Here is a 22,969-nt window from a genome sequence, read left to right on the forward strand (position 1 = left end):
AGCGATTTTAATCTGTTTCTTGCCTTCGTCTAGCAACAGCAAAGTGTAATCGCCTGTCACCGTTGATCAGGTAGATACGATTGTACTCGTGCGACGATCCTAGTGTAAACAGACGTCTTTTTCCAGCTTTCATTTGTGCATTGATCTTACTTGCAGAAACATTATTATATTACCTTCTGGAAAAATTAAATCCGCAGGTCATACGTCGAGACGAAGGTGAGGCAAACATACCAGGAGCTCCTACCGACGTCGATCAGCTCGATTACAAACTTGGTGAGGTGGTTTTTGTAAGAAAGGAAATAAGTTGTATTTTTATTATCAAGTCTTAAAAACGGTTGTATGGTAATAAGACGCAGTCACTGAGCATATGCACTGGTCTTAAAGATAGTTACAGAGCTGCCTAGGGTCGCTGTTACGTGTACGTTACGCAAGCACGCATGTATTACACAAGCTCACGCAATGTACAGTCAAGTACACAATCAAATGGCTTTTACCCCAGAGCTGTCAGTGTTAATTTGAAATGTTCCTTCTGCAGCATAAAACACAAGATCGCGTAGGTTGGTATGACAATAGTAGCTTCTCAAGTAGGAAAGCCAGAGCAGAACGAGTGCTTAATAGCATCATATTTCGTTCTCCGATTATAAGGCTACCTCAATGAAAAGCGCCGCCTGTACTTAACGTGGCATCTCTATATATACCTTCCTTCACTGTCAGGGAGGAGCAGGTGGTCCGTGCAAACAGCGTCCTCTTCGTTTTTCCCCTATATCTCGGTGTGGACACCCACCTTAGGAGTCGACCTAGAGACATGTTTCCCGTAAAGTCCGAGTAGAAGCTTTCAGCCCGAATATTTGCAGCGACCCTGGAATAGCTGCTTGGTGGGAGGTAAGAGCGAAAGGAGGGGGTGGTGGGGAGATGATAGGTGGGCGGGGGATAGTTGTGTGCCTATGTAGCGGCTACAACAAACAGACGACATACCTGTGTCTGCATTAAGGCATGCGGTTCTGGAGTTTACTGCACAGACATATTTCTCCTTCGACTAGTCTCAAGAACGTGTGGCAACGGCGCGTGCAGGACAAAGAGGCACCGCCTTTCTTCTAGAACCTGTCACAGTCGGACGTCATTACAGTGCACCAGTCTATCAGCTGTCATTTGAAAGTCCAACAGACAAAAGGTAAGTTTCACTTCAAGGGCTGTACTGTATCTGATGGTCGTCGCAAAATCTTTTTTTTTTTTTTGTCTTCGTTCGTTACGCTTGGGGTACCATCGGCCAGTTCATGTACCCTGTTATACAAGCACTACCTGGTGTAATTTTTTTGGAGTTGTGTATTTGTTCATGATTTCCGTAGTACCATATAGCCATTTGTGAACCTTGCTCTACTAGTCAAAATATGATCTGAACACATTTAGCAATGCTATCGATTGGCAGACAAAATATATGTACTTAGCAGGTAGTGCTATAGTCTGTTTAATAAATTTGTATGTCGACAGTTATACTTAGGTGTCATCAGCCACCACTCGGGTAGGATACAAATATATGTACTTCTATATTCCTAGAGTATCATCTCTCTCTGTCTCTCACACACACACATATATTGTTAGCTGATTATCTCAAAGCTCATTGAGATTGTTGCCCCGAGGGAAATGTGCTCTAGAAATGCTTTGTTGTTATTATTATTATTAAAGCCCTGCTCGTCCTTGTATCCTGACCTTTGTTCTTCCGATTTCGTCATATTACAATATCAGGTGTTGTGGTTGAGAGGCTACAGTGAAATTTCAGTGCATTAGCAGTTTTCAACATTTCTACATGTTGTATTCAAACAATCATTACATTTCACTCTTCTGTCGTAAAACTCAAAGTTATCTTGGTTAAAACCATTATGATGTTGCATGTCGTTTATTCTGCTTTATGAAAACTTGTTGGAAAAGACAAGCTGAACACTGCTTGCAAGACTGAGAACGCCAAGTGAAACTGTTAGCAGACTAACCCTGAGTTTGTTTTCACTATTTGCTGGAGATCGTACGTCTTTCAAAAAAAAAAAACCGCCTATCGTGACTTTCTCAAAGGAAATGTCAAGGAAGATTTTAACTGCCGAATTACTGTCTAGACTTCTTAGCTTTGTGAGTGAATATAGCTGTGGCACTTTTGTGCCCGAGCATTAAAGCTGGAACCAAGCTCTTTGAAGCTTGTGTTGGAGGACAGTGAAGACCACAGGTGCGGAGACCAAGCACTTGCCGCATGCCAACCACCCAGCGACGCCACTTTCCTTACCTCCCCATTGTTATGTCCGTTAGTGCAGCACAGCAGATCTGTTTGCATATTCCCATTGGTAGTTTACAAAGAAAAGCTTTGTGAAATAAGATTCCTAACGGGTGACAGAGACAGCTATTGATTACAATCGCGTTTAGATTCGTTATTGAATATATACAGCTCATATTGCTGGTAAACTCGCCGTAAAAAGAGGCGTCCTCTTATTGTGTACTTGACATACATATATGTTCTATCTACGTTGTTCTCTCTCTATATGTAATATATACACACGTGTTATTTGGGGACAGGTAGATTGTCTACGCTCTAGCACCGCACGTCAATGAAGGCATTGACCTGTTTCCTCCACCTCTGCACTTTTGTCACCTAGGACGTCAAAGAAATCGCTGACATGTTAATCTTCCTCTGTTTCTTCATTTCCTGGCACGCCGGAGAACTCGATGAGTGTGACTGCACGGTTCATCAATCTTTTGCGTGGATAACCTTAAAATATGGCTTTGGTTGCTGACATGGCATATAACTCAACCAACCAACCACCATCCATCTAAACAAGACCTTTGCGCCCGCTTGCTCCTCAGTCCTGTTCTTTCTGTCGGAACACCTACCCTCACTTCAGTGGATTTTCCCAGGAAAAAGAGTACAAAAAAATCTCCTATTTGCAGGTGCGTTCTATGGTCCTCTCAATTACCATCATAGAGAACAACGTTACGGGAAAAATAATGGGTGATTTGTCCCCTATTTAAACTGAGGGTCGAAGGATAACTCCCATGCGCCTATGTCCTCGTCAATGGCTCGTTTCGGGTCCTTCTACGGTGCCAACCTCTTCAAGAAACTGAGTCTTTGCAGTCATAGTTTTTTTTCAAAAAACAGTAATCAACACATCCAGACATAGGTTCACGACCTCTGCAGCCTGGATAGTTGCACTCGATTTCACCCATCACAAGGCGGGACATGACGCCAAATCCAGGAGGTGACTGAACACGAGTACCTCCCTGTACAGGAGGGCACGGAGCACACGGTGTGCGGTTATGCGATCCCTTTTTAGCCAGGCATTTGAACTGTCGGGGGATGGAGGGGTTGGAAAAGCCATCTAACGATCGCTCTTTCAAGTCAGCTCAGAAGTAGATATCATGTGAACAAATGTGGGCGAGAAGCTTGAAAAAAAAAAAAAGTAAAATACTCTGCACACACGAATTAGTTTAATGTTTGGTGTTGAATGCAGGCAGTCCTCACTACTGCGTCCAGTAGAAAAGTAGTGTTCGTACGTGGTTTCCTCTCTCTCTCTCTGTGAGAGAACTAAAAATCAAATTTACTGAATATGCTTAAGACCAGATCACCGAGCAACAAGAAGTGAGAAGCGTGCAAAAATAATACCCATCATCATCCAGTCATTCTCATAAGCATGAGTCAATAAAAATAATGTAGCTAGTATAATCTTGTAAAATTTATCACAACGACAACAACAATCGCCATACATTGGTGTGTGTGGGTAGAGAGAACTGTGGTTTCTAAAAGAACTTCTATGTCGAAAGCAAGTAGCATTAAATAATAGAGGAAATCTATCTAGATGTATGCGACAAACCAGGAATTATTTGCGCAGTGAGGTATAATACATGTATATCAAATGGGTATTTTTTTGTTTTGTTTTTTGTAGTCTGAAAACTGTTCAACCTGAGCAGCTACTCAAGAAGCACACTTATCAGACACGAAGCGAAGGGCTTTGAACAGAACGCCTTCCAACGGGTTGAGAACATGGGATCAAATCAACATTTTTTTCCCTATGTTCGATTGAACAAAATGAAACGAAGGGGAAAATTGGGAAACAAACGTGGGGCCTGTTATGCACGGCAGTATTTGGTCGCATGCTTTCGAAACTTCATTGTGAATTTTATTAAAATCTCTGTATGAGTAGCAAAACTCGGTTTGTGAAACTTTTTATAAGCACGTTTGTATCACTGTTTTGGTTTGTTGTGTACCTGAAGCTTAAAGAAAAGCTGCGGGTCTCAGTTTGATGTTGGAATGCGTTGTTTATGTTGTTCCCACAGGCTGTGACCATCACTTCCACGTCTCAGCATAAGACAGCATGGGTCTCGCTGTGGACCTGTTCGACAGCCAAGTGCCCCTGGATCTCATCTGTGTCATGTGCAAGAAAGTTCTGGTGAACCCTGTGCAGAATACCTGTAAGCACCTCTTCTGCAGTACGTGCCTCGTGCAGCACCTCAAGGTTGACAAGTCACGAGCCTGTCCTGCATGCAAAGCCCATCTGAGTGTCAAGAGCGAGCCCCCGTCCCTGGAGGTGAGACTGAGGCTGCTGGACCTGAACATTCACTGCAGCCATCGGTGCGGCAAAGTAAGTCAAAGTCAAGGTCTCATATCCAGTCGTGAGATCACTGGGCTGTTCTACATTAATAACGTCAACTGGAGATTGAACACACACACACACTTATTTCTTATTTGTAAACACAGCGCACTATAAACATCGTTTTGACACTCCAGAAGAGCATCATCTGATTAGGCCATTATTGGTTCTTATAACAGGTCCTAAAAGTCGGCGAGCTGCCGGACCATGTATCCGAAGAGTGCCCCTACACCCCCGTGGCGTGTCCGCACGCTAGACTGGGCTGCCGGATGGAGATTCGGCGACAGGAGGCTGAGGAGCACGCGGAAGAGTGTGACTGGCGGCCCGTGGTGTGTGAGGCGTGCGGCCACCGCACCGTGCGCCGAGACCTGTGCACGCACCAGAGCCGCAAGAAGTGCCTGGAGAAGAAGCTGAGGCACCAAGTTAGTCGGGCCATGCGGTGGGTAGTCTCGTCCTCATTGGTAACCTTGTACAGTCCAAAGTGGGACTAATAGCTTTTTAAAGGTAGAATTTCATAAGCTAGTGGTCTAGGACCCAGAGCATGGCATGCGGAAGGTCCAAACCTCTCCTTCAAGTACATTAAAATTACCGAGCTGTCCAGTTTTGCTGGGTGGCAGGCTTTTTCCGGGAGGGTCTTCGACCTGAGGTAATCTGCTCCGGAGTTGATCGCACTAATCACGAAGACTAAATAGTTCATGTTTCTTAAATCTATAGCTGTGCCTCGCGAGTAATCTGGTTCCCACCATTTTCCATGGCAGTGCCACCAATGCGGATGTCATGCAGCACAGAAATTCCCTACAGCGTCAACACAGCAGCATGGGGCTTGCAGAAGCGTTCCCAGCAACGTGAAAACCTGTCAGACAACGGCAAAGTTCCGCTCGGCCTCCGCGCTTCCCCATGGTCAGGTCACCCGTCGCCCTCAAGGCCTGCTGGCAGTGAGACCTCGTCAGTGGTTGGGGGACTTCACACCCCCGCCCCCTCTAGGGCCAGCACACATGTGTTGACATGCCAGAAGTGTAAGAGGCCGTACAGGGGGGATCTCAATTCTCCAACAGCATGCCGATGGCACGCTGGGGTGAGAATCTCATTACGTGATCATCTATAGAAGAGATGCACACACACACGTACATGTGTGAAAGAGAATTGTAGGCTCTCCAGCGCAATGAAATGTATAACGGCTCACTGCTCTTATTTCCATTACACACTCTTATACGCTAAGTTTCTTGATTAAAACTAACAAGATTCCGATAAAGCGAGAGAGGACTGAAAGCCTGGGTGCATGGGAGAAAGAGATGATCGATATAAGATGGTGGGATCGACAGAGCCGAGTGTTTCTTACATAATGTTTTCTTTTTCCTCTGCATATACAACCGCCCTGGCTGCACGTGGACCATATAATACAGCCGGTGAGTAGAGATGTGGTTTTGCTGTGACACGCTGTTAGAATAAGAGACAGTGAGAAGAGGCTCGGTTTTATTGTGCTTGTCGGTTACTGTGAATGTTAAAGCAAGTCTAGGTTAAACAGCAGTTTGGAAACAAAAAGCTCAGGATGTTTCATGCTTATGGTGAAATGGTACTTTTAAAGCATGCAAGTCATGTAATTCTGTTATTTAATCAAGCTTTTTTTTCATTTTGTTTTTCATGTGTCGATCAACAAACACTGATGCAAAAGATTGTAAGTATGATGTTCTGTTCTGCGGCATGAAAATTTAGCAATAAGACAACAGTAAGAAATCTTTGTTCTAATAGAACAAAAGAGCAGATCTCTGTTATGTGAATGCTTATTAGAAAATTTATATATGTGTGTGTATGTGTGAACTTTAGACAGCCACAAAAGCAGAAGTTCTTTTGTAAAATGTGTGCATAGGTGTGCCAGCTTTAATGATCCTAACGTTAAACCCATTTAAACTTTCCATCAACTCAACCACATCTTTATACAGATCAGAAATAATTGCAAAGAAAGGGGAAAATTTGCAAGAACCCTTGACTTGCATGCTACTTTGCCATCTCTCCCCTTTTAACTCTTGTGTTGGGATGTAATACAGTTAGCCATCACTTAATTTAAAAAAAAAAAAATAAAAGAAGGAATACTACAGCAGGAAAGAAGTTAACAGAAAGAGGATGAAACAAAGAAATCCTGTGAACTATTTATGGAATCTTATTAAATTTCACGATTTGTTTCACGCTCCTCAGAAACAAATCTGATTTTGTGCCTAATACAACATAAGCAGTGTTAAAAGACATCACTCTTAAAAATATCGTAATGCCTGTATGTGATGTACACAAATGGAAATACTCTGAAAAAAAAGTTTCTTTCAGTAACAAGAAGTCTGGTTAAATATTTATGAAATGATCAATTAAGTTTTAGAATTGGTGAGAAACTAATTAGAAAATGACATTGTCAATTCTTTTATTACGTAACAATGAAAACACTATGAAATTTATATAAGGCTTTTCTCTTTTTTTCATGTCACTTTCCACAACAGATTAAGGTGAGTTACAGTTTTAACTTTGCACGTAGTGCTTTATTCAAATAAACCTCATATGCCATGGTTCAACAGATGTAGCCAATAGGCTTAAACATTTAGAAAATAAGGAGATTTTTCACACTAAATGACCTTAAATGTAATATATAGATCCAAGGTATTAAGAAACAGGGCAAAAATTATTTAATTTTTTTTTTACTGAAATGTTACAGTAGACATATATTTTTTCTTATATATATTGTAGTATAAAAACCATTGCATATACATGTACCCCATTTAAATTATACAGCAAGGACAGAATTTGGGAAGAGAAAAAATGAGAACTGGCAGAGAGAGAGAAAGCAAAATAGAATGAATGACCAGATAGGTGAAATATAGGTGCAGTTAAAAAAAACTAAGCATACCAAAAAAATAAAACTCATAAATTTACCTTTGGAATTTTTCATCTCTTGCATATGTGGTCACCTTTAAACAGCTTTTTGTGAGTATATTTTGTTGTATAGTGGTATTTTCCATGCACACACACATGAAACAGCCTCTTGTCAATAAAAAATACTGTAATACGTGTAACCAAAGTGGTAGCAGTAGCATTTTTGTATAAATTATATAATCTAGTAATTGCATTATCAAGTAAACTTAACTATCAATATGACTTTGCTTGCAAGAACTCACCATTGACACCCCTTTAAAATAACTTAATTCTGTTGTCGCCAACATCCAGCTTTTTCTCCAGCATTTAAATGACAAGCTAAAGCATACGGGAATATATAATTTAAAAAATCATCATAGTATTATTTTTTTTCTTTTCATATGCTGGTGTCTGTGTCACAGGGGGTATGTACACTTTCTTTTTTCATTTTTTTAAATTAAATGAATGCATTCCAAGTGTCTTCTCATCAATATACAAAGCTAAGGTGACATTAACAACTAATAAACAGAAGTGTTCTATTTTGTCAGTTTGAATTAAGCATTACCTCGAATTACGGATAACTGCTTTGAAATCTGTGTATGAGATAAGGGCTATATTGTTATGAAATATGGAAAATGCACAGTCCATTAGCTCAAGAAATTCCAGTGCTGAAGTTCTATAACACATTAAGTATTAGGATAGAAATGTATAATACTTCAAAAATAGTAAGTTTAGATTTAAAGCATGAAATTTCCAAAAATCTTTACAGTTGTTCTGTCTGTTTCATTTCATGGTTTTCTTGGACCATATTATGGCTTCAGGGGGTGAGTAAATCTATTTTACTATGTAAAATACAAAATGAACATTTCTTTGTAAAGTCAGACAAAAAAACCATTTTGGAATGTAGGTTTTCAGAAGAAAACTGGCTCTTACATAAAATAATAAACCATTAACTAATAAACTATCATACTGTGGCTATTAAAAGAAAGAAGAAAGTATTTTTGAAAAACAGAAATTGTCAAAAATTATGCCATGGAGATTTCATACGATGTTTTAATTAATATATTATACCTTTTTATTTAACAGACATGTTATGCCTGTGGTCGCCTGGACTACCAGAAGGGATGTATGACAGGATGCCACAAACCATAGAAACTTTTTTCCTTCTAAATGCTGTTTCAACTGTCATGCTTACAGTGTTTACCTAAATGATTTTGCCAAAAACAAGATACAAATCAATTCGAAGACTTTACTGCCTTGCAGTTTAATGAAGAGACTTTCTGTAGTTGGTGAATAATATCACTGTCAAGGTGTACACAAAACATGATAAAAAAGAGAATTAGAGTTAAACTTATTAAAATGGAAAACTCTAAAAAAATTCTTCCATGATAACGAATTAGTTAATTTATTTTACATCCAACATTGTATATGGTAGATTTAGCGTTATTAATGAATTTTTTTGGAAATATGGCTTATCATTGAGTGTATGAGTTAATGCATGGGTTGCTTTATGGGTCAATCACAAACTCCTATGTTTTCATTATCATTTGATCTCACACTTCCATCTTTATCCAGCCTACAACTCACTGTAAATATCCACAGAAGATCAAGTGTTAATGCATGGATCGTGCAGGCTGTTTTGTGACATGTATAACTGCAATGATTACCAGATGAGCTGATGAAATACCACTGTCTATAAATAATATAATAAGTTTAAGTATAATGAGATGGAGAAATGATAAGTCTGAGAAACTAAATCTCTATCATAAATAATGTGTATTGTTGGCTTCTCTTTAGACATACAGTCTTCATCTAACCTCTACTGAGTCTTAAGTAAAAGCTAGACTGAAATCAGCACTTGCCCAAATAGAAAGGCACTATTTTAAAATATACAGGAGCAAATAGAGCATGCTTGCGGCCCTATGCTCCTCGAGGAGTAACAAGGACTAAACTAAACTAAATAGGGCATGATTAGAGAAGGATGTAGACTAAAGAAGACTATCAGGATTATAGAATGGAAACAAGAATTTACTGCACTGGGTGGGTTTTATTTTTGTGTGAACTTAGTGTCCACCTCGCCTTCCCCTAAAAAATGTCTGAAAGAAACAGTATTTTACATGCACAAAGAAAGTAAATGGATCCAAGGTAATATTGACAACATCCCTTTGTAAACACCATGCCACATACCATAATAAAGTACATTTTAAGACTATCATGGTTTATTAAATTCAGTAAATAAAGACTTGTATCATATGCTAAGCTACTTGAAAAGTATATGAAAAAGAAATCAATAATTTACAATAGTGTTATGACACTGAGAGTTATCAAAAGACAATGTAACTGAATCTCTGTAATAGATATTAAGGAATGTGCAAAGAAAAAATACATTTCTGTGGAACTAAAGATTGCTTACAAGAATAAATTCACAGAAAATCACTTGTCTTCATCTTTCATTACTGAGCCTAATCACTTTGCAGCAATAAAATCATATATTTTAATAATGACCCTTTTTTTAAAAAAAAAGATTAATCAAAAGATTTAACATACAGTAATTAAATTTTATCCTAATTTTAAAAAATTAGTAGCATCATCAAAAACAATCCAAGCAGTGACCAAATTCACCAAGTACATTGTATCCACACTTTTTTGTGTATAAATACATCTTAGTACTTGAATCTTTCTACTTCTTCTAAATTATATTTAAGTATATTATGATGACCATGAAAGAGGAAATACCCTTGAAACTTTGCACCTTTCAGCATGAGGGGAAACCATAGAGAATCATCTGGCCACATCTCATCAAATGGAACTCTGTCAACCTCAAACCATTGTGGTTTCATCTCTGCAAACACACACACACAATACAAATGTGACAAAAATTGTTACCAGAGATTGAGTAATTTCTGAATATTAGTGTGAGAAGATTTCAAGGTAAATACTATATTATTAATTTAACAATAAAATCCTTTTCATTATAAAGAACTCAACTTGAAATGCATGGTCAACTTATAAAGTCTGCCTCAAAACTTCATGCAAGCTCCATAATTCATGCCTATGAATATAAAAATGCATCCCATCACCTGCTTAGTACACATTATATCAGGGAACCCATAAACTGACCATCTGACTCTGTAGGCAGTCCAATGTAGCTGGTAGTAGTGAAGACGTGGACTTGGAGGATTGTTGGCTCACCCACAAACTCAAACTCAAGGAGTCCTATCTTAGATAAGTCATGGCTCAATACTCCTGCCTCTTCCTGTAGTTCTCTGAAAACAATCACATAAAGTGAGATATAACTTCCTCGGATCAAATGACTGCGCTGAAAAAGAATTATATTTTATTTCTTTAATGCAACTTAGTGGTCATCTCACAAACCTCACCAAGCTAGTACTTGTTTCCATAAAGCTCATGTCTGCAGTACTAGAAACATTTAATTCTTTAAGGTCTTTGTTTCTTTAATTCCTTCAAAATAAATAAAAAATCAGTTTGCTAGTATTTCTTTAATGTTACAAAGTATAAATGTGTGTAACTGGAGTATATATATATAAAACAATATGCATATACAGTGTATATATATATAACACAATATGCATATACACAGTTTTGCTCTGTAGTGGTACACAGTTTGTCATCATACATCTATACAAGACATGTTTCACTTTCTTGACTAATGCATGAATGAAGAACTGACAATTTTACTAAAAAGAAAAGCCCAAGAACTCGATGAAAGAACAATTCCATGACTAACATTGTGGGGATAATCTTTAATTTTAGTGGAACAAATGTTACCGCTCATCATTTGAATTGAGATTACATGACAATCTGTTTTGGAATGAGCGTGCGGCTAGGCCAGGCTTGATTTCAATGGATGTTCTTGGGCTTTTACTATCAAGCAAATTACTTAAATTATATATTACAAAAGTAACTACCTAATTGCTCCCTCCTCTATTGTTTCACCCTGTTCCACTTTCCCTCCAAATCCATTCCAACGCCCTTGACCAAAACCACGCTTCTTGAAGCCTAGCAGAATTTTAGTTGATTCACGGACAAAGACCAATGATAAGATCTTTCTGTTGACCATGGTGAACAAATCTGTTGATGAACAATTTTATGTGTGAGTGGTAAGAAATCTTACACAGGATATTATAGCATTTACAAAAAAAGAAAGAAAAAAATTAAAAGTTTTATCAACTGCATTAAAGCCACTTTTTCACTAATGTTCAGTATGAAACATTGATGTTAGCATATGATGTACGATATATGAAGAGTTAAACATATTTTTTGTTTTATTTTTATATTTCTTAAATGCCTACAATGAACAACAGAATCTAGGAACAAACAGTTAATACTAACTAGAGGACCTTAGAACTCCCTGTCTGAAACAGTATGCGGTTAAATATAGGATTAGTACTTCAAATGCTCAGACAGGTACTCTAGAGGCAGTGGCAAAGTCTCTCGTGAGCTAAGACACTTCAACGATCCAAATAGTATTTTGGCTTTGGTATTCTGGTAGGTTTGGCAGTCCTGCAGGAAATAGGCCAACATCACTGCGTCAAAGAGGCACGCTGTGAACTCGACGGTGAGGAACTAGTAAATATCATCGTGCCTGAGTCGTGTTTAAAGTCTGCTAACTTAACTTTAAGTAGAGAAAGTCAGTGTGCAGTCTTAGAGCTGAGTAAGAAATATTGTACTTCGCGGACTTGAGTTTTCTTGTGCACACCGTCTTTCTCTACTTAAGGTTAAGTTAGCAGACTTAAGCTCAACACTTTAAGTTCGCTCACGCACATCAGTCCCTCGTCAAAGTCGAGTTGATTTTGGTTGCATTGTTCGGTATTCGGTTGGAACGTGCTTCCACCCACCATGTGCAGTAGTCATTTGGGAGAGGGAGGAGTTGGGTTTTGGGAAGAAACCGGAGTAATACAAAAAAAAAAAAAAAAAACAAAAACAAAAAAAAAAAAACAAAAACAAAAAAAAAAAAACAATGGCCAACATATATGGACCACAAGACGTGTCCCTAAACCATGCAGGGCCATGCGATCTTTACAAATAACAGCAATCAAGCATTTTACCACTGTCCTACGGGATCTCCCCACACGTTAGATGATAATAAACATTCAGTCTTAATTAAGTTTTAATTAAATTACAATATATTACCGTATAACGATTTCAAAAAACCCTTGTTGATTGTTACAGTTATGTACAGCGTTCTTGGTTATTGAAGCAAATAAAGATAGAACGTATAGCTGTAAATGATTCATCTAAGACATCTGCTGCTGCAGTGAAACAGAAACATTGTTTAGCTAACGAGATGGTACAGCACCACAACAACATTTGCCGCGTTTTACCTCGCGTAAACTTTGGCAGCCCACGTGATCTGCTTTAACTTCCGGTTCCGAAGGAAAGAGGGCAAGATGCCATTACCTCTGCAGCAAGGATTATTTCAGGTATTATGATGTTTTAAATGAAACAATAAAACGAGTTAGCCTCATATTTAAGAATCAGTGAGAATAAATTATCTGAATTCGTATGTATCCATATTTATGACAGTGTCTATTAGTAAACTGCTACATGGCGGAAACCATGCAGCTTTGGTTTTGACGTTGTAAATGATGTTTTGCACTGTGTGCTTTTGCTTGTGGGTGGGTAACACGCAAGTGGTCATTTATTGTAATATTCTCACAGTTTGCTGTCAGTTGTAGAACTGAAACACAAATCCTAAGCTTTCAAAATTAAGGTGTGCAAGAGATAGTTTTTCGATGATATTCTAACGTTCTTCGAACCAATGTCTAGGCATCAGAAGTGTGAAAAAAGTCAGTTGATACGCAGATATGATATTTCACATGCTTCTTTATTAAATTTATTCGATTTTTTTTATTGCTTTTACGTTCGACAATGTGGTCTCGTTGTTTGTAAGTTTATGCTGATGTTGCTAAGTAGTTCCATCTTAAAAGTTACTGTTGTACTTGAGTGTTGCTTAGGCATGTTTACATGAGTAGTAATAGAAGGAAATGTTTTGGTTAAATGAATACTTCATTGTTTCTATGTAAATTATTTAACTTTAAACACCTTGCTCAGAGAAAAATTTGTAGGTGGCAACTTTGGTTTGGATGCGGAGTGATAATACAAGTTTATATTGGTGCATGTGAAAAGTATACATGAAGTGTATTCAAGTTTTCATTAAGTTAGTGTGTGTGTTTTTTTCTTTTTTTCAGGCTGTGGAGCCAATGCAGGTTGATGGAGCTCCAGAAGAGAATGATAATGTGGAAGAGGAACCACAGTACACTGTGGAAAATCCATCACTGGTATGCCTTTATTAAACCTTCAAAAGAATTCTATGTTTTTGTGGTACAAATGCTACAGTGCAATGCTGACACTAGAAACAGAGGGGAGGAGAGTTTTGGAAATTTAGGTGCATTAACAGGCGTCCGGTACAATCCCATTAAACAGAGGGGAGGGGAGCATGCACTGAATTGTGCGTTATTATGAACTGGGGGATCAATTAAACTTGGATCTGCCTAAAGAGCTGTTACATTGTTCCTCTTGTCTAACCAATGAGGAAGATATTATCTGCTTCTGGCAGGTAAGGATCTTGGCACCATGTGCCCTCGAGCTTTGCATTTGTTACATTTTTGTTTTGATTTTCTTTTATTTTTCAATTTATTTTTCAAAATTTAATTTAGAAAGGAAAGGTTTAAATTTAATTACTGGTAGTTATGATGTTACTGTGTAAAGGCTATATTTATAATACTGATTTTGCATGAGCAAAATAGGCAAATAGTTACAATCCATCTTTATGTAGCTTGAGCCTGTTTGATATTAAATAGTGCATTGTGCTTGTTATTAACAAATTACATTTTCCTTGAAATAACACCAGATTTCTTTTAGTAAAGATTTTGGTGATTGCATTACATTTATATACATTTTATTATTTTTAAAAATCCTTTTTACTAGTAATTAAATAAAAATATTTGTTGCCTATTTCTAAATAAGACCTGTGAGAGTTGACTGATTTTTTTTTTAAAGAAATGTTTAAGAGGTAGAGATAAATGCAATGCTAAAAATGAGAAGACTAGATGCCATGAATTATGATATAAAGAAGATGTAGCTATGAAGGACATAGCAATAATTGAATTCAGATGGATTTTTACAACTTTGTTTAGCTCTAAAGCATAAAGATGAGCACATGCTAATGAGCATTGCTCATGAATGTACAGCAATGTGTATTTTGATTAAAGATGACAGTATAGATTTGTGATGTCATTATCAAGAAATGTCACAGCAATTTTTTTAAAAATTTAAACTACCTAGTTAAATTTGCATAATTTGTAGAGCTTTAGCTGAATCTTGTAGGGTTGTGTTGCACAGGACTTGGAGCAGTATGCTGCGCAATATTCGGGTTTGGCACGCCTTAACAGGCTCATGTTTATTGCTGACCACTGTCCTTCACTGCGGATAGAGGCTCTGCGCATGGCCTTGAACTATGTTTTAACAACATACAACACCAACCTCTATGGCATTATACACCGTAAACTGCAGGAAGCTGCTGCTCTGTGAGTTCTGTTTGTTAAAATAGCAATGAAATATATCATCTTTGTGTTGCACTTATTAGTGAGTAGCAAAATAATATAGTTTAAGATGTAAGGACAGTTTGGTTTGGGATGCTGAAGTGCTGTCAGTGTTGCAAGAGCTGTATGAAAATAATGTTTGTCTCTTGCAGAAATAGTGGTCTTCCAGATGCAGTGGCTGGGTCTGTGCACAGTGTTCCACCACTTGATGTGCAGTGGATGGAAACAACTGCCAAAAAAGCAGCTTTCAAACTTGAGAAACTTGACACTGATTTAAAGAACTACAAGAGCAATTCCATAAAGGAGAGCATTAGGTATATTGGACTTATTAGTTTTCATTTGATCATTTTGAAATGTCATGAAGATTAGGCTATTTTGTGAAAAATTTCTTTGGTTTTGTGGATTTGCAATTATTTTCCGACATATAAATGATAGCTGTTTCTTAAAATGGCTGTTCACAGATTATGGTGAAACGTGTGTGTGCACATGCATATGAACGAACACTCACAGACACGCTCTTTTAAGATATGTCTCCTTTAAACATATGAATGCAGCTCTTTTGCTAAATAGCTGGACACATCATTTCTTAAATTTAACATAGACAGCTGATTCAGATTTGATACATGGGTTTAAGATTGGACAGAAAAGAATGAAATGAGAAAAAAATACATTTTTGGGAAAATTCAGATTTCTTGCTTTACTTTTCTTTTTATATCCAGACGAGGTCACGATGATCTAGGTGACCACTACTTAGACTGTGGCGATTTGAGTAATGCACTCAAGTGTTACTCACGGGCTCGGGACTACTGCACAAATCCCAAGCATGTAGTCAACATGTGCTTAAATGTGATAAAGGTAGATCCTGCTCTCTTGACTGACTGCCACTAAAATGTTTTTCAAGTCAAGGTGCATACTTTGTTATGTTAATAAACTCTCCATTATTTGATTACAAATAAATTATTTGACAAGAAACATGCCCAGAAAAGACTGATTCTGTCTGATTGATTGCCGACTAAAGCAAACAAATTAGTATGCAGCAGTTTGGGAAGTAATTATACAAAGGTTAGGGGTCAGACATGTGATACTAGTGGGAGAGAACCAGGATGACTAACTGGAGGAAAGTGATGCACAACAATTGAAGAACAAGCTAAATTTCGTATTTATCAATAAAAGATCTGTTGCACCTCTTTTAACTATCCTATTTTTCCAGATTTATTTTTGCATTGTGGGAGACAAGGCTTATTACTCAGCTGGTAAATATCAGACTGTTAAGTTATGCTTAGTATATCTTGTATATCTTGTTCTTAAAAGAAAAAAGAAGTGACCATAAAATAACTGTTAACAAGAGTGTGTGTTGCTCTCAGATCTGGAGTTTTTTAAATTGCAAGTGCTGATGACCTTTGTTTTTCTTGGCAGGTTAGTGTATATTTACAAAACTGGTCACATGTTCTTAGCTATGTAAACAAAGCTGAATCCACACCAGAAACAGAGGTAAGGCTTAGGCGATAAAGTGAGTGAAAGAATTGTTTGACTTATCTTTGATATTTCTGATTTCATATTAAGTTTGCACATTTTTTTTTCTTTGCTTTTTAGTTTTGTATTGTTTAAAATATGTCACATTACAGACAAAAACTGTGTGCAAAGGGCAAAACATAATTGAAAATTTTGAGTTTTGTGTTATTTAGGAAGATGTTGTGATGATAATTTCAGAGATTTGAGCAATAATTGGATAATTGATTATTGCTAAATATTCTGTATGTAGTTGCTAATGATATTTTACTGTTTCAGAGTGCAAAAGAAGCTAACCTGACGACACAGAGCAGGTTGAAATGTGCAGCAGGATTAGCAGATCTAGCTACTCGTAAATACAAATCAGCTGCCAAGTACTTCTTGCAAACCAGTTTTGACCACTGTGATTTCCCTGAGGTAAGTATGAGATACGTGCTTTATTTGCTGTTAAAACTAACAGGCTTTTGGTGAAATTGAGTTAATGCTATCAAGTAATAATAGAAACATACATTTTCTTGTGTGTCTTTGTATTTTTAACTTGTTTGAGAGTGTGACTCAGTGTGCATATAAATGTGCTTAAATTGATGGTGAGCAAAAGAGTGAAAGAGTTTAGTGAATATGCAGTTAGGAGCTAGTCTACTCATGCAGTCTTCCATCAACAGCTTCTTTCCCCATCAAATGTGGCAATGTATGGTGCATTGTGTGCACTGGCATCCTTTGACCGACAGGAGCTGCAGGTCAATGTCATTTCTAGCAGGTATGCTTCTTGCTTAGGTAATATTCCTTTGAAGTAGGCTGCATAAGGCCTGGAGAAAGTAACTTTTTATGTAATGATGTTTTTATTGAAATTATGCAGACAAAGGTCTTTTTGCAGACAAAGGGATTTACATTATTTGTTTATGTATTGGGATCACATCAGTGGCAGCTCCGACATTTATAATAGTATAGTATATGTTTAGGTTTTCTTTACTAGATTTTTTTTTCCATCTTACTCCCAGAAAATGGTTTTGTGGACTGAAATTTCACTCTCCTTTGTGAAATGACAGGCACCAGAGAGTAGTGCAGTGTGGATTGAGAAATTTCACTAATTGTAAAGTAACAAGCACCAGAGAGGTCAGCTGATGACAGAGTTTGCATGTTGTTAGTAACTGTTGTCTGGAATTGACTGTTTCTAGCTCCTTCAAGCAGTTCTTAGAATTGGAACCTCAGCTTAGAGACATCCTGCACAATTTCTATGATTCCAAATATGCATCCTGTCTAAAACTGCTAGCAGAAATCAGAGTAAGTACAATGCTTTCTGTGTATGGCAGGGAAAGGGGGGTGTTATCTACTTGCATCTGGTCTCAGTAGGACATTGACTGTTCTTGCATGTTTGTCACTCATGTTTTGTTAGCCTGATTAATACAGTCAAGATTGTAAATCAATTAATGGATTACGTAAACTTATAAAAAAATGACATTAAGTGTACAATGTTTTTCTCATTCAGGATAACCTTTTACTGGATATGTATCTGGCTCCACATGTGTCCTCACTGTATACACAGATCAGAAACCGTGCCCTTTGTCAGGTGTGTATGATTGCTTTTAATTATATTTTGCTTTTTATGAGTTTGTTACTCTGGTTTTGTTTACAGCATGATAGTATGAATTGATACCTTGAATCTGAATTGGTTTGATAGCCTTAGTAGACCTTTTTTGTAAGTAGTTTTCAGTATTTTGCATATGAGATATGAGAAGTTATACAACATATGATAAGTTGTGTGCAGTTTTCGATTTGCTCTTAGCTTTACATTAAAAAACAAATAGTTTTTAGGCTTTATTTATTTCAGGCTTGATTTTACTCTCTATATATATTGATGTCTGTTGGGGAGATGGCAAGATGATGAGGTAAAGTTTGTAGTGAAGTAGGAACTTTTATTGAAGAGATTTTCCTTAAATAACTGGCCTTTTTAAAATGATTTCTATTTCTTAAAGGGAACACATTTTATTGATGTTGCAGTACTTCAGCCCATACCTCTCTGCAGACATGCGCAAGATGGCAGCAGCTTTTAACACTTCTGTAGGAGCGCTGGAAGATGAACTGATGCAGCTCATTTTAGATGGCCAGATAAATGCCCGAATAGATTCACACAACAAGGTAACTATTTGATAGATGCCCAAATTAATTTCTTTCATTAGAATGCCAGAATTGGCCTAGAAACATAACATCTACTTTTGGTAATTTGGCATTATACTAGGAGTATGTTTTAGGTATCTCTGATCCTTTCATTGACAAGTTTTATTTGCTGTTTACCTATAAAACATTGATGTTACCATTTCCTTCCTTTTCTGGCTACATGCAGCCAGGCACAGTTTGTTAATTAAGACATCTGCCCTCCTGTTGTTAGAGCAGTCCGGTGGCGCAACGGTTAGTGCCTGTCACCAATACAGTAAGGGTTGGCTGTCCTGGGTTCAGCTCTCATCTTGTTCTTTCTCTGCATGTGGCATATGTTAACAGGGCTTACTGCCTTGCCGGATATAGCCTGAGTTGCTGACTGGGCGTAAAAGACTGATCCACCCTCACCCCTTTGTTGTTAGCTTCCTTTTAAATTATTGCAATAGCTTTTCTCACAACAATCTGCTATGGACTGGTAGGACACAAGCAGCTAATGAATTAAATATCTAAGAGAGAACCAGGTCAGAGCACCCAAGTTGTGAGTGGTGGAGATGATTAGTGTGAAGCCAGCAACTAAAGCTACAGTAGAACCTGTGATGTGAGGACATTCTTTGTTGAGATTAACTCTTATCAAAGATTCCTACATTTTCAAAGCCAGGAACAGCCTAGGGAAGAGAGACTGGTTTAAAGGAAAGTTTATTTTGTAGCAACTCTGGAACAAGTCTTTGATTGTGGTTCATAAACAAACAAATAAAGCAACAATTAGCCTTAAAGAAACAAGTGTCAGCAAACAGACAACACTGTGGTATCAGTGACATGCAGGAAGATGAATAACAGGGGTGGATGGAATAGGATACTTGATCATAAAAGAGAACAAAACGACCAACTTTCATCTTGGTTTTGATAGTATAAAAGTGCTGCAAGAGATATAGCAAAAAAGATATAGCAAATTCTCATGAATGTGAAATTGAGAAAGAGACATACCTGCAAACTGCACCAACCATTGTAAACTATTTGTACTTCACTGTTTGACTATTTGAAAATGGGTGACATTGCTGCAGAACTATAGCAAAATCTGTCTGCTCATGGCAGGTAAAGGGGTAAATTTTGCCCCTAAGATCTCTGCATCTGTGTTTAGCAGATGTTTGCTAATCAAAGGTGTCGAAAACTGATCCCTGTGGAACAACAGTGTGCAGACATGGGATGTGTCCACTGGTCAGATGGTCCATAGGTGGCATGATTTACAATACACCACAAAAGCAGACAATTCAATAAATCATGGGAGTAGTTGATGTTATTGCAGTCACAATCATAGGAAAATGGAATAATTCAGCCTTTCTGAAAAAGAAGACATGATATTTGTATAAGGAAAAGGAAAGTTGAAGTTTTCTGAGAACCTTTTAGGAATGGAAATAGGTTGAATGTGGGTGACTTCATGCTGCTGTTCTTTTCTGTGTTCCCATGCCATTTCAGATCCTGTATGCTAAAGATACTGATCAGCGGAGCAGCACTTTTGAACGAGCTCTGGCCATTGGGCGAGAATATCAGCGGCGCACAAAGGTGAAGACTTTTGAAAGAGTTCAGAAACAAAGGTGGTTTGTTTGGTGTGAATTGCTCAAGAGAATGTGGGGAAAAAGATAGGTCATTTTTTTTTCTATGAGTACTTACACTTTGAACACAGTTAATCTTCTTTTCAGGCCCTGGTTCTGAGATCAGCTGTGCTGAAAAACCAAATTCACGTCAAGGTAACAGATATTAATATATTCTTATATTTTTATTTTAAAAGGCGAGTAGGATGAAATATTTTTTCTTATGATTGGGTAAAGCTCTGTTCAAGATGCTGTCTTCTCAAATCTGGATGAATACTATCCTTTTCAAGATGCAATACTTAGAGGTCAACAACATGTACATGGGTATAGTACATGGCTACATTGTGAAGATCAGCCAGGAGTAGAGCTGGGAATATATGTTAATTTGCCATGTCATGATCTCCCTGGTTATGATAGTTATGACCTCTTTCTGGTAATGTTTGTATCTTTAGATCGGAGAGGGGGTATTTATCTAGATTTGGGGAAATAGTATTTTGCATGAAGCTTTATCCAATCTTTAGAAAAATTATTTTGCACCTCTAGCCCTAAAACAAGTGATTAGAATGTCTAACAATTGTCATTTATTCATTGCGCAGCACTGAATAAATTCTCATGGAATTTTGGGAGGCCAAGAAAAGTATTGCATGGATAACAGTATCTTGGCTTAGGAGACGTTACCAGAATAACACCAATGCCTTTGAAAACCTGTGTAGTATTTTATAGTTCTTGCAATATTTTACTTTCATCCATTCATCTGATGGTAAGATTTAAAGGGCCTTTAGATACCCATTTATAATTTTACATGGAGTCTTTTCCTCGTCCTCAGAGTCCACCAAGAGAAGGGGGTCAGGGAGCAGAGATGTCCATAGCTCCTGGGAGTGCAAGCTCTGCTCGAAATTAAAAGTGAAGTTGTCAGTATGCTTGGACTTATTTACTCCCAGCCACAGCAACAGCAGTCTGCCTGGATCTGTGCAAAGCCTGTTTATGGAGGCTGACTTCATTCCCCATTCCTCCCCTCAACCCAAAAGGAAAGTGGAATGGACTAGATGGTCAGCTTTGTTGTCACCTGCTGCCTGAATCAACCAGTTTGAGGTGTTACTTATCTGTCTACTTGTGTGCGACATGGTTTTTGATTGGCTTATTTGATTAGTAAGCAGAGATTCTGGCAGATGGTTCACCCGCTTTGCTTCCTATCACATCCTCGTTCCCCTGACCTCACCCGTTTAATGTGCTTAACTCCTAATCCATATGCTTTGAGCTTAAAAACAGGTGGAATTACCGAGCACACCCATCAAGACCCTGATGTAGTTATCAGTTGTTTCAACTCTTGTTGTTCTCAGTATTTAAATGCTACCATTTAGTACCTTTAGTTTGTGGAAAAATTAAGTAATGTTGGAAAAGCTGGGAGCATAGGTCATGTAATTCGGATATGGGGCTGTTAGATTTATTTGTTAACTGTTAGTTTAAAAAAAATGCCGATGATGTGAGTTGTATTCTGACATAAATTTATAGTAGATTTCATGCTTGTTATTGTAGATATATTTGCAAAGCATGAGCACCTAAAAAATATGATCTATCAGTTCATATGTATTGTTAGAATACATGTTACATGTATTTTCATGTTTATTTGGAGCAGATTTGTTTAACTTTCTGGAGCTGGCAGACATGTTAATTTTAGTACAGATTTGACAAGTTCATGTTTACTTTTTCTGTGGGCGGTTGTGGGGAGAATTGAGGGTGATGTAGAAATAAGTATCCCTTCACTTATATGAAAATACAATTGCATCAATTGCAGCGAAAATCCAAAAGGCCTCCAAAGACCATTTCTGTTGGGAGAAAACGTTGTGATTGGTCCGTGGGTTATGAATGTTTCAATCATTCCTTTTCATGGACGTTAGTGGTGTTGGCATGTTGATTGCACAGGCAGTTTTTAATGGTTATGAAATAACAGGGTGTGTAATTGATGTGATGGGCCACTGAAAGTATAAATAAAAAAAGAAGAAACATTAAATTTTTCTAATCGGCAGTTTAACCCCATCATTTGAGATGGTTACGAGTGCAGATTAAGGCATTTTAAATGTTTGAAGGAAAGGCCTTTGTTCTGTTTCATTTTTGTACCAAAGAAGACAACGTTGAAAAAAATGTTGGGAAGTAGTAGTTATTAAAATACTGTTTTTGTTACTTTAGAACTGGAATACTATGACAAAAGTTAAATACTATGTTAAAACAACACAAGAAAACCTTTTGCTACATTGCAGAAGTATATGTATCACATGCCTTCAGCAGAAGGACCGAGCCCTTGTAACAAAAGCCTTTGCTGTTTTCTGAACTGTTGCATGCATTTCTTTTGCAGCAAAATGCATTCTATCACCTTAATATGTCTAAGATTGCTTAATGGTAGTGAGGGATGATTAACAGACAAGTGATGTGAATGGGTTTATGATGTGAACATGAATAAATTAAAGCTACAGCTATTTGTTAGTACTGTTGTGTAAAATATGTTTGCATCATGTTGGATGTGCAGATAATTGATAGGTATAGACAGGCTAGTTCTTGAATTTTTCCAATCCACGGGATGAAAAACGTAATCACATTTTAAAGAATGCTCATGTTGCAAATCCATCAAGAAGCA

At 37.6% G+C, this 22,969-nt stretch overlaps 3 protein-coding genes across 7 annotated transcripts; 2 read left to right on the forward strand and 1 right to left on the reverse strand.

Moving 5' to 3' along the window:
- The first annotated feature begins 512 nt into the window (after nucleotides 1-512).
- Nucleotides 513-10,043, forward strand: LOC112559052 (E3 ubiquitin-protein ligase PDZRN3-like). 4 transcript variants are annotated; one of them, XM_025229951.1, is made up of 6 exons: nucleotides 513-1,171; nucleotides 4,312-4,616; nucleotides 4,805-5,064; nucleotides 5,384-6,031; nucleotides 6,298-8,344; nucleotides 8,607-10,043. In XM_025229951.1, the coding sequence occupies exons 2-4, from the start codon at nucleotides 4,350-4,352 to the stop codon at nucleotides 5,472-5,474; spliced, it is 618 nt and encodes a 205-aa protein (XP_025085736.1). In that variant the 5' UTR covers nucleotides 513-1,171; nucleotides 4,312-4,349; the 3' UTR covers nucleotides 5,475-6,031; nucleotides 6,298-8,344; nucleotides 8,607-10,043. The 4 variants fall into 4 exon arrangements, with proteins under 4 accessions (XP_025085736.1, XP_025085727.1, XP_025085717.1 ...); XM_025229942.1 differs by having other exon boundaries at nucleotides 6,298-6,300; nucleotides 7,112-10,043; XM_025229932.1 differs by having other exon boundaries at nucleotides 5,384-5,700; nucleotides 6,029-6,031; nucleotides 6,298-10,043.
- On the reverse strand, nucleotides 7,679-12,942 carry LOC112559068 (7,8-dihydro-8-oxoguanine triphosphatase-like). Of its 2 annotated transcripts, none has more exons than XM_025229972.1 (4): nucleotides 12,866-12,942; nucleotides 11,450-11,612; nucleotides 10,641-10,786; nucleotides 7,679-10,362 (listed from the first exon to the last, which is right to left on the reverse strand). In XM_025229972.1, exons 2-4 carry the CDS (start codon nucleotides 11,599-11,601, stop codon nucleotides 10,184-10,186), a joined length of 477 nt encoding a protein of 158 aa, XP_025085757.1. In that variant the 5' UTR covers nucleotides 11,602-11,612; nucleotides 12,866-12,942; the 3' UTR covers nucleotides 7,679-10,183. The 2 variants fall into 2 exon arrangements, with proteins under 2 accessions (XP_025085757.1, XP_025085749.1); XM_025229964.1 differs by lacking the exon at nucleotides 12,866-12,942 and adding an exon at nucleotides 12,675-12,859.
- On the forward strand, nucleotides 12,895-22,821 carry LOC112559013 (COP9 signalosome complex subunit 1-like). Its single transcript, XM_025229831.1, has 14 exons — nucleotides 12,895-12,964; nucleotides 13,733-13,822; nucleotides 14,886-15,070; nucleotides 15,238-15,399; nucleotides 15,805-15,940; nucleotides 16,502-16,576; nucleotides 16,874-17,011; nucleotides 17,257-17,351; nucleotides 17,770-17,875; nucleotides 18,081-18,161; nucleotides 18,593-18,730; nucleotides 20,222-20,308; nucleotides 20,446-20,493; nucleotides 21,164-22,821. Exons 1-14 carry the CDS (start codon nucleotides 12,932-12,934, stop codon nucleotides 21,236-21,238), a joined length of 1,449 nt encoding a protein of 482 aa, XP_025085616.1. The 5' UTR covers nucleotides 12,895-12,931; the 3' UTR covers nucleotides 21,239-22,821.
- Nucleotides 22,822-22,969: the final 148 nt, after the last annotated feature.

Source organism: Pomacea canaliculata, linkage group LG1, assembly GCF_003073045.1.
Source record: "Pomacea canaliculata isolate SZHN2017 linkage group LG1, ASM307304v1, whole genome shotgun sequence".
In the NCBI taxonomy this organism is placed as follows: Eukaryota; Metazoa; Mollusca; class Gastropoda; order Architaenioglossa; family Ampullariidae; genus Pomacea; species Pomacea canaliculata.

What these genes read in the sequence shown, in the direction of transcription:
- LOC112559052 (XM_025229923.1), top strand. Translation starts at nt 4,350, where the DNA reads ATGGGTCTCGCTGTGGACCTGTTCGACAGCCAAGTGCCCCTGGATCTC. An exon ending in GCAGCCATCGGTGCGGCAAA is followed by an intron (nt 4,617 to 4,804) that starts GTAAGTCAAAGT and finishes TTCTTATAACAG; the next exon opens with GTCCTAAAAGTCGGCGAGCT. An exon ending in CAAGTTAGTCGGGCCATGCG is followed by an intron (nt 5,065 to 5,383) that starts GTGGGTAGTCTC and finishes TTTCCATGGCAG; the next exon opens with TGCCACCAATGCGGATGTCA.
- LOC112559068 (XM_025229972.1), bottom strand. Translation starts at nt 11,601, where the DNA reads ATGGTCAACAGAAAGATCTTATCATTGGTCTTTGTCCGTGAATCAACT. An exon ending in ATAGAGGAGGGAGCAATTAG is followed by an intron (nt 10,787 to 11,449) that starts GTAGTTACTTTT and finishes GATTGTTTTCAG; the next exon opens with AGAACTACAGGAAGAGGCAG. An exon ending in ACTGCCTACAGAGTCAGATG is followed by an intron (nt 10,363 to 10,640) that starts GTCAGTTTATGG and finishes GTGTGTTTGCAG; the next exon opens with AGATGAAACCACAATGGTTT.
- LOC112559013 (XM_025229831.1), top strand. Translation starts at nt 12,932, where the DNA reads ATGCCATTACCTCTGCAGCAAGGATTATTTCAG. An exon ending in AACTGCTAGCAGAAATCAGA is followed by an intron (nt 17,876 to 18,080) that starts GTAAGTACAATG and finishes TTTCTCATTCAG; the next exon opens with GATAACCTTTTACTGGATAT. An exon ending in GAATAGATTCACACAACAAG is followed by an intron (nt 18,731 to 20,221) that starts GTAACTATTTGA and finishes ATGCCATTTCAG; the next exon opens with ATCCTGTATGCTAAAGATAC.